Raw genomic sequence first — 14,917 nt, 5'->3', positions numbered from 1 at the left:
CATTAAAGGGAGATCTGTCAGCAGCTGTTTGCTATGTAATCTAACAGCAGCATGATGTAGGGGCAGAGACCCTGATTCCAGCAATTTATCATTTACTAGGCTGTGAGTGTTTCAATAAAATCAGTGTTTTATTAGCAGGCGATCACTACAGGGCTAGGCGTCTGGTGCCTCCTGGTCCAACCACGCCCCCTCCACTGATTGGCCGCTTTGTGTACACTGTATATTGACAGAAAGCTGCTAATCAGTGGTGGTAGCTGTGTTACACAGGGCTCAGCATTCTGTGCTCTGCTACATCTGCAGCAGAGAAAGCTATGATTTTATCACAACTGATGTACCCAGTAAACTTAGTGATACATCACTGGAATCATGGTCTCTGCCCCTGCATCATAGTGCTGTTTGATTAAATAGAAAAAAATCCTGCCAACAGATTCTCTTTAAGGAATCAGCAGTCAGATTTTTCCCGTTCACAGGTGGATGACAGGATAGGTCTGTGCAGAAATCAGGGCAGACGAGAAACAAGCAAAGTTTAGAACAGCCTCAGGCGGCCAGTGACATGTGCGCTCATAAATTATTACAGGGCTGGAGCACACCTCACTACTTAGAAGGAAGTGTCCTCTACAATAATGCAAATGCAGCCTGCAAAGACAAGCCATGGAAAAAAAAAAATCAATGAACATGTGCCAACACTGAGCAGATGGGAACAAGCAAGACATATGTGCAAAAAAAAAAATACCGTCCATCATGTAAGTAATACTAAATGTTCTGAGAGAATAAAAAGGTCCTTACTTTTTACAGCATCATGTGGGGGCGTAATCATGAGCAAATAAGTCTTATAGGGCATTTTTCATATAGAAAACGCAACATGTAATTGCACTGAATCCGTGGAGCACTTCTTATGCTGACCCTTGGACGTCCGCTTTAGCTTTGAAGGCTAAACACTGCACGGTTTCCATGCGGAAACTGCTCCAAAATTTGTGATTAATAAATTACTAAAGTGGAATTGACATCTTCTGAGGGGGTGGGCAGTCTGCGGCATTGTAGATATACCACTAAAGGGAATCTTTTCACAGATTTCGGCTATGTAATCAGAGAGCAGCATAATGCAATGTTAGAGACCCTGATTCCAGTGATATATCACTTACCAGGCTGATTGATCAAATCATTGTTTTATCTGCTGCAGATCTACCAGTTCTCTGAATTCTGAGCCCTGTATTACCCCATCCACGCCACTGATCAGCAGGTTTCTACGTACACTGTGCATAGGCAGAAAGCTGGTGGTGAAGTGGTGGGGTTATACCTGAATATGTAGGACAGGACATGACAGCAGGTTTACAAGTCCTCTGGTGTTAATCTCCTGCTGCTAAAACGGATTTTTATCAAAATTACAGCGAGCAGACCAGTAAGTGACATCTCTGGAATCAGGGTCTCTGTCTCTACATTATGCTGCTCTTAGATTAGATGGCATAAACCTGGTGACAGATTCCTTTTAAAAAGAGGGGAGGCAGTTTGTGATTTGTTTTGGGTTCGGAAGTCTTGCTGCAATGAACATGGAAATTAATACATTAATAAATACATTAATAATTAATACATTAAGGACATGAACTAAATTTAATAGGAAGCTACAGGGGCTTCTGGCTTTAAAGGGGTTGTCCACTACTCTGACAATCCCTCCTCAATCTGTAGGTTTCCCCCTTTTAGAATAAGACATACCCCCCCTCTGGTGCCATTCTAGTGACATTGGCACAGTCTCTCCCAGCGATTGAGTAATATCACGTGAACCATGCAGCCAATCAGTGGCAGATTTATACTCCCCACCTTCTGACAAATCACTAATTAGGTCTATGACATCACATGATTAATAACTGACTGGCTGAATCCTTCTAAGCTCTATGTAAAAACAGGAGGTCAATTTTCCCTGTATGAGTCATCATCACTACAAAAGTCCCTGGCAGGGGGAGGAGGGAGCAGCTGGATCAAGAGTTGAAGAGGGGGATGACTCATGCAGGGACAAGCGATCTCCTGTGTCTACATACGGCAGAGATAATATATGAATTAGCTGTGTAGAAAGGCAAAATGAGCAATTGTAAGTACACAGTGCTGTATAATATGATGACTGCAATATATTAAGAGGATAAAAGGAGGAGAAGGAGGAGGAGGAGGAGGAGGAGGAGGAGGAGGAGGGCTTATTTAAATGCTGGACATGCAGCCTGCATGGCGTCCTGTGCGGAGCTGTACATCCGATATGCACGGCTACACAGGTTCAGACAGGCCTCTGCTCATATGGAGTTTTGGGCCATGTATCTATGGAAAGTCTGAAAAAAAATAAAATTGTAATGTTTCTGCACTAAAGATAAAAAAAAAACAGCAAAAATGCAATAATCAGTATCGATAGTGTGCAAGTACCTGCAGAAAAAAAAAGTGGAACAAGCCATTTTTTTTCCATTTGATTCAGGTGCAATAATTAGTAGCAATCATATTATGAAACACTCTATAATGTACCTTGAAAAACACAACAACTGTCAAGAATAATCTCCTTTCTGGTCTCAGACCTCCAAGTCAGCTTTTCATAGCTTTATTAAATGTAACGTTTTCCAAGATGTACATAAGGGTGTACGCATACAAATCTGACTGCGGCCCCTCGCTGCTGATCTTTCCGCACCGGATTTGTTTTGGAGCGCGGGGCTGACGACGCTGCGAGTCATACAAGTAACCGTAAACACTTAGCCTCCGATCTATTTTAGCAGCCCAGAGGTATTTGCTTGGGTCTGTGTGTTGTGACAGTGCTCTGGACGGAGATGAACGCTTCTACCATTCCACATTTTTTAACTATTCAGTCATGCATTTTTGTTATTGTTGAATGCGGTGCGGCGTTGCGCTGCATGAGCTCAGAGTCCTTGGTGGTCTCCCAAGGTTTCTGGCTAAAAAGGCATCTCTTTTGTTAAGGGTGATAAAGCCATCCAGTAGGTCATTCAATAGCCCAAATAAAGGCAGGGGCAGCCTTGGGAAGGAGATAACAAAAAAAAAAACTCAAAATGTTGGGTGAATACATTAGTAACAATTTAAAGTCATTAGCCCAGGTCTCCAGGTAACAATGTGTAAGATGTTCCACCATCACATAGGCAATATCAGTTACTATCACCATACTATATAATGTCCCTTTCCACCCACCGCCCGAACAAAGCGCCAAAGCTAAACATTAATAAATGTGTCGTGCAGGTACGAAGCCACAAAGCCAATAACTGAGCGCGGCCCAAAAGGAATCAATCGCTGCATTATGAAGCAGGAAAGACGGCACCAGACTTTCCACTGCTTACACATCCCTTGGTATGAAGGGAGCGGTCCAAAATTCTAAAATATTACCGAGAATGTAAACGGTTCTTTTAGACCAGGATTTCCTGAGAAGAAGTAAAAAAAAAAAAAAGCTTCAATTAACACAAGATGTGTATGTGACAGAGCCAGCAAACATCTCTAGATCTCTGCTCTGCCATTCCAGGAACAGAGAGGGGGAGAAAAAAAAAAATGTTTCCCAGGTGTGTGTGAAGAGTTTGTAGGTTGTCAAATATGTTCACGTTACACATTAAAAATGGAAACGGAATAGGGTTACATCAGGATGGCGAGAGTAACAACTTACAAACGAGAGAGAAAACCGCGCTGCCGAAGCGGGACGTGGGGACGGCTAATACCTGACAGTGCGCTAGTCTAAGCAAGTCATGTGTCTAAGAAGAATCTTAGGGGGTCCAGACCAAGGTGCAGCGATAAAGTTCTCCTGATAAGCTGAATGCATGGTAAACACAGTCTTGGCAATAAGTGGAGCGCCAGCAAAGGGTATTGTAGCAAAAAAAAATAAAAAATACCCTATATCTTTAGGCTACGGTCCCACAAAGAGCTTTTGGTGCGTTTCTGACCCCCATGTCAAAAACACGCCGTCTTACAGTTCCAGCAAAGAGAATGGAATTTATAGAGATCTCATGCCCAATGTGATTTTTTTTTTTTACTCAGCATAAACTGACCTGCGGTGTGAGTTTCAAATCCGCAACATGACAATTTCTCTTGCGGGTACAAGGAGTTTACTGTGCGGATTTTCCCCATAAACTTGCATAAGAGCAGGAAAATTCACAGGTAAAAAAAACAAAAAAAAACAAACATGCATTTTAAGTGCGTTTGCACGGCGGAAATGCATCAAAAACACATGTAATCCGCATCTAACTATAAATATTTATTTGTTTTACCTACTTATATAGCGCCATTAATTCCACAGCACTTTACAGACATTATCATCACTGTCCCCATTGGGGCTCACAATCTAGATTTCCCATCAGTATGTCTTTGGAGTGTGGGAGGAAACCCATGGAAACACATGGAAAACATACAAACTCCTTGCAGATGTTGTCCTTGGTGGGATATGAACCCAGGACCCCAATGCCTCAAAGCAGCAGTGCTAACCACTGAGCCACCGCGCTGACCAGGACGTATCAAAAACAAAGCAGCTTTATTTAAAAGCATGACATATCAAAGATATAAAACATGATAAAAAAAAGAAAAAAAGCAATGAAAAACACAAGTAATCCAATTTACATAATAAGTGCAGAAATTCTGCAGCGTCAAAACCTCACCAAAAGCTCATTGTGGGAACATAGCCTAAGGCTGTGTGCCCATGATCTGTAATAGCAGCATTTTGGACACAGCCCACCTGCACTGTGTCCAAAACTCTGCTTTGTATATTAGAAGCACATGACTAAATGACGTCATGGCAGGTCCTTTTAAACCATCGCGAGACACCGGGGACTCCAGACGCATCGGATAAGGACACCGGGGGCCATCAGAAGGTAAGTATAATATGTATTTTTTTATTTTTTACCATTCTTTTACGGTCACACTATATGAATACATGCTGTTTGCATGGATTTATATAGTGTGATCAAGTTGTCAAGCACTTTCCAAGTGATGCTAAAATCGCTTGGAAAGCGCTTGTCAACCCGCATGCAGAAATGCATGTGAAGAACGCTTCACATCCGCATGTCCCTGGCAGGAAAAACGCATGTACAATCCGCATGTACAATCCGCATGTACAATCCACATGTACAATCCACATGTACAATCCACATGTACAATCCACATGCGTTTTTTCTGCCAGGGGAGATGCAGAAACGCTCAGGAAAAATCCGGAGCATTTCTGCATCGTGGGCACATAGCCTTAGTGTGCACATGTGGAGTTGTTCCATTCAATGGATTTTATTGAAGGGGGGGGGGATAAAGTGAGCAGAGTTACCCAACGCTATGTTCAGACAGTTTTTCCAAGGAGTTTGTTGAGAACAAATCTGCTAAAAAATAGTCTTCAAAAAACAATTACTGGTAGTTTTTACGGGAAATACACTCATTCTGAAAAATGGCTGGAGGAGGGGAGGGTGGGGGGAATAAGTAAATGAGGACAGCTCTTTGAAATGGATTCTGATTTAAACTAGGCATTGTCAAATCAAAAAGGTTGCAAGAACGCTTCAGGTTAAAAAAAAAAAAAAAGTTCCAAAACTCATGAGGAAATGATTAGGGTATGTGTTCACATTAAGTTTTTCAACGTGGCTTTTGAATCAGTTCAGCTCCAAAATACACATTAAAATTAAAAAAATACTACTTGAAGTAGCTATTGGAAAGGATCTGCTACAAAATCCTCCCCTGAAAACTCCATGTTAACATGTGGCCTTTGAGTCCAAAATATGCACGACATGTGCCGCTGTAGAAGCTCTACACCAGCGTTTCCCAAACCCCATCCTCACGGCCCCCCACAGGTCATGTTTTCAGGATCTCCTTCGTATTGCACAGGTGAGAGAATTCCTGATGCCTTGATGATACTTCCATCACCTGTGTAATACTAAGGAGATCCTGAAAACGTGACCTGTGGGGGGCCGTGAGGATGGGGTTTGGGAAACACTGATCTACACAAAGACAGTCTACATCAATATAAAACTATGGGCACCATATAACAAACCTGTACAACACAGATCTGTACCGTATGGCCTTTAGATTTCAGATTTTGCAAAGTAAAAAAAAAAAAAATCAACGAAGTATTTGCATTCAAAACTTTCATAGAAATTAAGAAAAAATAAGGATCTAGCATTGTCCGTCCATTATCTCCTTTGTAAATGAGAATTTTTCAACCATAAATAGTCTCTGTCGATGGTCTCAAAGCCCAATACTTTTTATTTGCCTGGTAATATTGTTCAGTTGGTTACACATGCAGCAATTGGGATCATGGGACGAGTGGACCCATGTAAGTTCGGGTTCGACAGAACTTTAGTCCAAAGTTCGGTTCCCCAAACTTTGAATCTCTCTCTGGCGTTCAGCAGTTTAACTTTACAGTTGGGTTCGCTCATCTTAATCAGGAGTTGTATATTAGTAAATCCATGGCTGCATTTACTGAATTTTATATTATGGTCAAACTAAAATATATTGAGCACTGTTTCTTTTTTGAATCATGGTAGATGGTAGATGTGGCAAGCTGTATACTGATGGGGGAGGAAGCAGCAGACTTAACTGGCCCTGGGGGAAGGGGGTCAACAATTAAAAGTCCAGACCTGCCTTCCAACTGATCAACTACTTCCAACATCCTAGAGATCCAGCCTGCAATAGCAACTTATTAGCTCCACTGTGCACACCATTTATGACCAACAAATGTCCCCAAATATTTCCATAAACGCCTTTGATCCTCTAAGAACAGAATGTTACAAAAAACAAAGACATAACTAAATAAGCAAACTGAATGAAGCAGAATTGCTGAGCTCATCACCGGAGCCTTGCTTCATTTCCATTCCTATCTCCAGACAAAGGAGTTTAAGATTTCCTGAGAAAACAAGTAAATTTGCTGACATCTAGGAAAACATGGTGATAAACATTTAGTACAAAACATACAAAACAGAAAAGAAGCCTGATAAAGGGCAGTTAGCAAATGACCATACCAACAAGCTAATGGCCGATTTAGAAGAGACAATCGGCGAATGAGTGTAGGAACGATGACGGATCCAGACTACAGGACTGTCTGAACAGGACAGAACAATCTTCCATTGGCAAAATTAATGAGAAGCAGCATTCACTATCCAAGAGGGACAGGTAGCCACTTATCTCTCCAACAAAGAGCAGGCATCTTAAGTCATGGTACTCCCTTTACAGAGGATCTGTCATCTACAACAAGTCGGCTTTGCTAAATATTTGTATTCCCTATAGAACAATTCTGGACGTTTTTACATTGTGCTGCTCCTCTGTTATTCCTCCTAGAAACTTATAAATAAACTGACATCTGGGTTGGTATCATTATCCTTGTTAGTTCGTAGTCAGGCGGCTGTATAAATTGGACCCAGATCGGCCACAATAGAAGGACTGGACGGCGGCACTCCCCACCAGAGTGCGACAGCTGCATAGATTTATATTAAGCTGTCGGGCTCGAGTCAGAACAGTCACGGAGAGTAAGAGCACTGCAGTCCGATTTAGGCTGTGTGCCCACTATGCGTTTAAGCGTTTCCGCAGCGGCAATTCCGCTGCAGAAACGCTTAAAAAACGCATGGTAGAAGGCCTGCCATGTTCCCCAATGATAATCCATATGTACTGTGCACATGCTGCGGAAATTTCCGCTGCGGATTATCATTGCGGAAAAAAACGCGGCACTACCAATTATTTTGCGGAAGCGCTGCGTTTTCGCCACCATTGACTTGCATTGGAACGCATGGAATCTGCATCACTGTATATGTACATGCGGATTCCATGCGTTTCAATGAGCGGATGGTACCCGGGTGTGGAAGACAGGAGACTCTCCTCCGGACCCAGGTACCATAGAACCTGTAAAAAAAAAAGAATAAAATAAAAAATATACATTATACTTACCTTCTGATGGACCCCAGTCTCCTTGTCTTCGCTTGCCGGCAGCTCGCGGTGGACTGAAGGACCTGTGCTGACGTCATTTAGTCATGTGACAGCAGGTCCTTCAGTGTAGTGTACCGCGAGCTGCCGGCAAGCCAGGACGGAGCGAATAAAGACTGCGGGGGCCATCGGAAGGTAAGTATATATTTATTTTTTATCATTCTCTCGGGTCACACTATATAAATCCATGCCGTTTGCATAGATTTATATAGTGTGACCAAGTTGTCAAGCACTTTCCAAGTGATGCTAAAATCGCTTGGAAAGCGCTTATGAACCCGCATGCGGAAATGCATGTGAAGAACGCTTCACATCCGCTTGTCCCTGGCAGGAAAAATGCATGTACAATCCGCATGTACAGTCCGCATGTACAATCCGCATGCATTTTTTCTGCCAGGGAGATGCAGAAACGCTCAGGAAAAATCCAGAGCATTTCTGCATCATGGGCACATAGCCTTAGATGGTCGTCTATAAAAACGCACCCCTTTAGGGGCGCAGTCAGAGTGACTTGACATTGTGAAAGTGTGCAGGTACGCACCCCCTAACTGGTAAGTCCCAACAATCACTTTATTACATTTCCAGGAGGTACAATGCAGGAACAGCATGACGTAGAGTTCGCAGTAAAGTTGCGCCAGAATTGTTCCATGGGGAATGCAATAATAAAAGACTTCTAGAGCATCTCATATAAGCTTCAAAATCAAGTCACATTTCAATCTTAGAATCGTTGGTTGGGCATAATATTTAAAAAAAAAAAAAATTTAGTTGGTCGTCCGAAACTATGTTGTTTTGTACTAGCGCCCACAAAGATGATTTGGGCTTAATAAAGATTTATTAAACAAAAAGTACAAAGACAAAAAAAAAAAATTGTTGTAAAGGAAAATATAGTCCAAAAACACAACAGAAAAGTCAATGTCCCCCGTCTACCACCACACGTTGCTCAGTGAAAATTCTGTGCACATTTTTCTCATTCTGAAGGGTACAAATATTTCTGGTGGCTCAGATCATATTTCGCCTGGAGAAATTCAGTCTTTCCGGCCATCTTTACAGAAACAGACAAAACTAGAAAAAAAAAAAAGGGTAGGGAAGGCTGACTGTAAATTTAAGGGGCATAAAGAGATGGTCTAAAAAGCACTGAAAATTTTGGAACAGGTACACAATGACAATCAGAGCTTGCAGAATTACATTTCTGGCTTAATGCAAATGATTAAACTACATGAGAAGAGGGCACATGGTCAGGATAGTTCAAGGGAACCGGTCAGCTCCCCAGATCCTGCTAAACCACCACGTTATATAAGCCCCTGCCTGGATTATAGTAAGGTCTTTTATATCATACACTAAATTTCTAAATCTGAAAAAAAAAAAAAATTATAAATATGGTTTGCAGTATGCAAATTATCCAGGACTAGTCCGGTGGGGTGCAGATTACCCCAAGTAGCAGCATCTCGGATCTTGCAATGATGGTCAGGGGGGCCAGCATCCACCACACAGGAGATATACCACCATCAGGGCTCAGCAACTCACTCTGTCTTTCTAGCCATCAACAATGAAGCCGGGTGACTGCTCCCTGGCTTCATTGGAAAACTGCTCATACCAACTGGGGCTATTAGTAACACCGACCCTGCTCTACTGCTGCTGGCTGTACAGTGAGATCAGCGTCATTAATACCTACCTGCCAGGAAAGTAGAACATCACGTTCAAGCGTATGACTTGTCAAGCCCTGATGGTGAGGTCACCTGTGTGGTGGACAATAACCACGACCCTCTGGGCGTAATTACAAGATCTGACGTGGGAATAGTGTGAGGGGGATCAACACCCCACTGGACTAGTCCTAGATATTTCAAACTTAGAAATAAGTGTATAGCATATAAAGGACCTCCTTATACTCCAGGAAAGGGTTTATATAAAGTTATGGTGTTGGTTTAGGAAGGGATGAGGAGCTGACAGGTTCACATTAAAAGGGAGTCTGTCAGCACAAATTGATTATTGAAACCAAGTCCCGACGCACGTTGCTTCCTTAGTGTGGGTGAGCCATTCAGTGCACCTACCCACCTACTTGTTTTCAACCAATTTGCATCTTATTCTTTCTTGAATGACAGCTTTTTCAGGCAGTGAAGGGACAGAGATTGAAAACAAGTAGAAGGTGCCCTGTACTCCTCGGCCACACCAAGGGTGCACCAAGTGCCTGGGCTTGATTTGAACAGTAATTTTGTGCTGACAGGCCCTCAGACCCCACATTGACATTTTAGACAAAAACAAGACATATTAATCTACTTGAATGGTCCAAAACTACAAGATACCTCTCTTGTTATAAGGTATGAAACAGTTGTAGAGGCCATAGACACCACCACTTTAGAAAGGCTAGAAAATCTCTAGAAGCCGAAAAGCTGACAAAACTAGAAGTTTGTTTCAGGAGCTTAACTTTTTTCTCCAGTTGTTTATGGAGGCCTTATTAACTACCATACTACAGTATAAAGACATGAACTCAGAACCACTTGTCGACTTTGTAAGGACTGGATGACTAATGTGTATGGGGGTGTCCCAACTTTCTATGGTAGGCGTTATGCATGCTAGATTTTAACATGCCCAATTTTCTGTTCTTAAGGGAGAAAAACTGTGTCAGAGGTGTCTACTAGAGGCTCCTCTACCTATGCCTAAGCTGAATTGGGAATTTCATGCTCAGCAGAATTGTGTACCCATGTGTATAGAGAAGTCAGATGAATGCAGCTGAAGTCTATAGTGACCTGTCCATTTTCAGCATTTAGTGCATCTTCTGCAGATTACTGGATAGGGCTTATAATTAATTCAGTAAAAACAGTAATAAACCCAACAGAACAACATCTGCTGTTTAACCTCCAAAATAGGAAGATGCAGAGAATGACAGAATTTCCTGTTAAATACAAGTATCATAAATTGGACCCTAATCAGCTCACATGAACTGAAGGATTTAGGAGTCATTATAAGCTACAAAGTATACAACTATCCTTATTTCTAGCACTTTGTTATTATACAGAACCTTTGTAATATTTTTTTTTACAGTAGTTGGCAAACTGGTTGACAAAACTAAAAAAAAAATAATAATTTAGTAAATGCCAAAATAAAAAAAGTTGCCAGGATGTCAAAATATACAGTACTGCTTCTGTGCACTGGAGCGGGGGAGTTTAGTGTCAGATACATTAGAAGTTAACATATTGGTAAGCTTAAATAAAAAGAATATATAAAAATGCAGGACGCAGTACAGAAATAAACAGACCAATTGAGTGACACTTCCCATTTTTCCAACAGCGTCTATTTATGGCCCAAATGATGTCCCTGGAAAAAAAAACACAGGAGCCTACCAGCTGCTCTGAAAAAGCACACCTACAGAGGAGAACAGTGGAGGATCTGTGCGGCTGACTTTCCATCTTGATTGGAAGTTTTAACGGATAAAGATTATGTTAAACTTTTCCATGTACTAAAGGGAAGATTTGAGGCAAGAATGGCTTCGTTGGTGGTTAAGACATGTCCATTTCCTTGGACAATTAAAATAGTCCTAATCTGAAATCCTGGGTGGACAAAAAGACTTTAGGAGCAAGAGAGTTCTTTTATGTCCACCAATACAAAGTCTCAAAAAGTAATAAATAGTAAAGGCAACATTTTAGGCATACTGACCCAACTGTGTTCTGAGATTTGGCCAGCCCTGATAGCTGCAAGAAGATGCAAACTCAGCCAAAATGCAAAACATCTTCATCTAGTTCTGCAAGTAGTTCTATGAAATCTTATAATATTCAATGTTGCCTTAGTGCTTCTCAGAGGTGAAAGCTTCTGAAAGACTAATGGCAACCATTACCATCTATAGGACTTGTCACCAGTCTTTCACAGACTATGAATAGCATGTACATCACCATTGTTATGCAGAATCACATTACATAACAATCCAGACATAAATGCTATGAAGGGTCTCATGGAAATTTGAGTCAGGACTGTCACTAGGGGTTGTCATCCACCATAAGTTACTGGTGAAGAAAATAATATTATAAAGTTAAAAGCTGAGAACAATCCAAGGGAAAGTAAAAAATTTTATGGGTATAGAGCCAAGACACAAGTGGAAAAAATAAAGAAATCGTACCTAAAAGGGCTGCAAGACACATTTACACCACTATAATTTTTTATCATTATGCTTTGCTTATTATATCATATTCCGCAGCATCACTGTCCCCATTGGGGCTCACAATCTAAATTCCCTATCAGTAAGTAAACTGGAGAACCTGGAGGAAACCCACGCAAACATGGGGAGAACATACAAACTCCTTGCAGATGTTGTCCTTGGTGGGATTTGAACCCAGGACTCCAGCTCTGCAAAGCAACCGTGTTAACCACTGAGCCGCCATGCTGGCATTTCCTACAGGTATGTGGTCTGCTAAATTACACCAAAAGGCGAATCAACTTCTGACCAATGGAAAAGAAAGACCAGAAACGCAATCAGGATATCACACTTGATACTACTAAAATAAATTCACTACCACTTCGATTTTGGCAGAATTTGACCCAATAATAAGAAAAAAAAAATAGAATAAGTGCCCACGTTGGCAGCAAAAACCTAATATTGAATAGCAAAACCCTAAAAATTCCCTGTACTGTATTATTCATAAGCTTGCTCCAAGTCCAGACTCGATGGCAATGTTCAAGCGGAATATTTTCAAACCAAACATTTTGAAAAGGAACGAGAAGGTGCCAGACACAACTTCTCAAAGACCATCTGTAGGACTGAAAGGGTTATTGTGCGGCGGTGTCGGATTAGCCCATAGGAAAGAGGAGAACCCCCTTCCCCACCTGACAAGGTCCCAATGTAGAGAAACTGTAAGATACACAATCATAAATAATAAGTTGTAAATATTTAAACCTGAACCTATTGAGAAACAAGAAATGAAAACGTTGTGACAACTGAATCAGCTCCTTGTAGGACCTAATCAGCATATCGCTACCACCTACTCACAAAAAAGTATAAAAGCACTGAACAAAAAGTATACAAGAGGGTACAGCAAACAATGCAGAAAGCTACACAATGCATTAGCACAAACAATGGGAAGGAGCGTCCAATAGGTAATAAGGTAAAGTGAGGAAATCCTGCCCCAAGGTGCAATTAAAGTGTGTGAATGCAGCAACACAGAGTCTGCAGAACACATGCCTGATGGGACACTTGGGGAGCACACCCTGTCTGCAGAACACATGCCTGATGGGACACTTGGGGAGCACACCCTGTCTGCAGAACACATGCCTGATGGGACACTTGGGGAGCACACCCTGTCTGCAGAACACATGCCTGATGGGACACTTGGGGAGCACACCGTGTCCGCAGAACACATGCCTGATGGGACACTTGGGGAGCACACCGTGTCCGCAGAACACATGCCTGATGGGACACTTGGATGACTGAACCCAATCCAGATCTAGTTTCCTGTGTCTGAATCACTAGAGCCGGCCCTAAACCAACCATTTTTTGTACAGTAATCCTTACTCCCTACAACGCGACCATATGGTCAACTAGAAATGTTAGGGGGGAAATTTATCCGAAAAGTATAGGTTGCGGACTGGAAGCGACATTGGACGTATGAAACGGCACAATTAGTAGGATTATTTGTGGGACAGTGTTTAAAAATAAATAAATAAAAAGAAATTTCATTTAAGTGATACGTCTTCGGTCAGCAGCTTTACTGACCCTGGACCAGTCCCTTTGCTGTAGAGGGTCCGCACTTTAATGGTTCCTTCATTTGCCTTCTTACCTGGCCCCACAGCCAGAAAGAGAGGTGGGGTAAGGATTCTTCCATAACACCCTCTCTTCTCCAGCCTATCTAGTGCCATCAGAATCCCTGGTACAATGCCCCCACTTCATGCGACACCAATATGGGACACATAAGCTCGTCATATGGGAAAAAAAAACAATATATGGTACCGATCTACTCGATATCGCCCATATAGGGCCAGGTTTGCACCCAAGCAGACCCCATTAGAGTAAATCATGGCACACTTTTACCAACTCCCCCCCCCCCCCCCCCCCACCATCCCCATATAGAAACACTCACCATTGATTTCATGGGCTGGAGCATCATTCAGGTTGAAGCCTTTGGACTCATAAAGTTTCCGGACCTCCACACAACTTTTAGTCTTGTCAGCCAGGACAGTCAGGCTGCAGAGTGCTAAAGTGCAAACCAGCAGAGGGGAGAAGGATATCCAGAGCATGATGCAGGCAGAGGACAAAGAATGCAGAGGGGAACAGAGATGAGGGAGGTGGATACAAAGTATCTGCTCCGCTTCCTTGTAGCTCCCGGGGGTAGCAGCTCCCGCTCACTCGCTCTCCTACGGGTCGCACAGGCAACTTTTGCTTGGCACAAGAAGTTTGCAAAGTGCAGTGTGCCCGTAGCTCTACCCCTGCTGCCGCTCCGGAGTGATTGGCCGCAGCACTGCGCTCTGCTCACTCGTCCCCCTCCTCCAGTCCTATGTCCGGGGCGCACTGCGCAGGGATCTGGCACTGGGCGCAAAAGGACGCATGCGCACATGTGGGATCTAAAGCCTGGAATGCTGGAGGGAGGGCGCTCAGCTGTTTAACCCCTGCAGGGACTCGCTCTACGTGTGTGCAACACAATACGTGTAGTGTTTAACACATCCATCAGGAATGCGCACTTAACCCATTCACTTTTGTGCGCCATGGAGATTTTAACACCTGCGAGGCTGGAGTGGATTTACATTGATTGACTTTAATTTTCAGTGTGAGATTGGGAGGTTAGAGCCAGGAGGGGGATTTCTGGGTGAGGTGTTTAGGTGGGATATCAGGGAGACTGGCAGATAGTTGAAATAATTATCAGGACACGTGCAACTTTTGTTATTTTAACATTACCTAGACGCCTTCAGAAGCGCCACTGTGCAATCCTCTAACTCCACCATGGATGGTTTCCATCAGGAGCGCCACCGTGCAACCCTCTAACTCCACCATGGATGGTTTCCATCAGGAGCACCACTGTGTAATCCTCTAACTCCACCA

The 14,917-nt window shown here is 42.7% G+C and overlaps 1 protein-coding gene across 1 annotated transcript in view; it reads right to left on the bottom strand.

Moving 5' to 3' along the window:
• Positions 1-14,431, bottom strand: part of GPC4 (glypican 4) — a 135,430-nt gene extending 120,999 nt beyond the window's left edge. The window contains exon 1 of the mRNA XM_073641319.1: positions 13,962-14,431. Coding sequence (XP_073497420.1) covers positions 13,962-14,118 — 157 coding nt within the window. The 5' untranslated portion in view covers positions 14,119-14,431. The remainder of the gene's footprint in view (positions 1-13,961) is intronic.
• Positions 14,432-14,917: the final 486 nt, after the last annotated feature.

This window comes from Phyllobates terribilis, unplaced genomic scaffold (genome assembly GCF_046119375.1).
Source record: "Phyllobates terribilis strain yellow unplaced genomic scaffold, ASM4611937v1 Scaffold_7__3_contigs__length_470593459, whole genome shotgun sequence".
Lineage (NCBI taxonomy): Eukaryota > Metazoa > Chordata > Amphibia > Anura > Dendrobatidae > Phyllobates > Phyllobates terribilis.
Note: the sequence above shows the minus strand (reverse complement) of the source record. Positions and strands in the feature narration are given on the sequence as shown.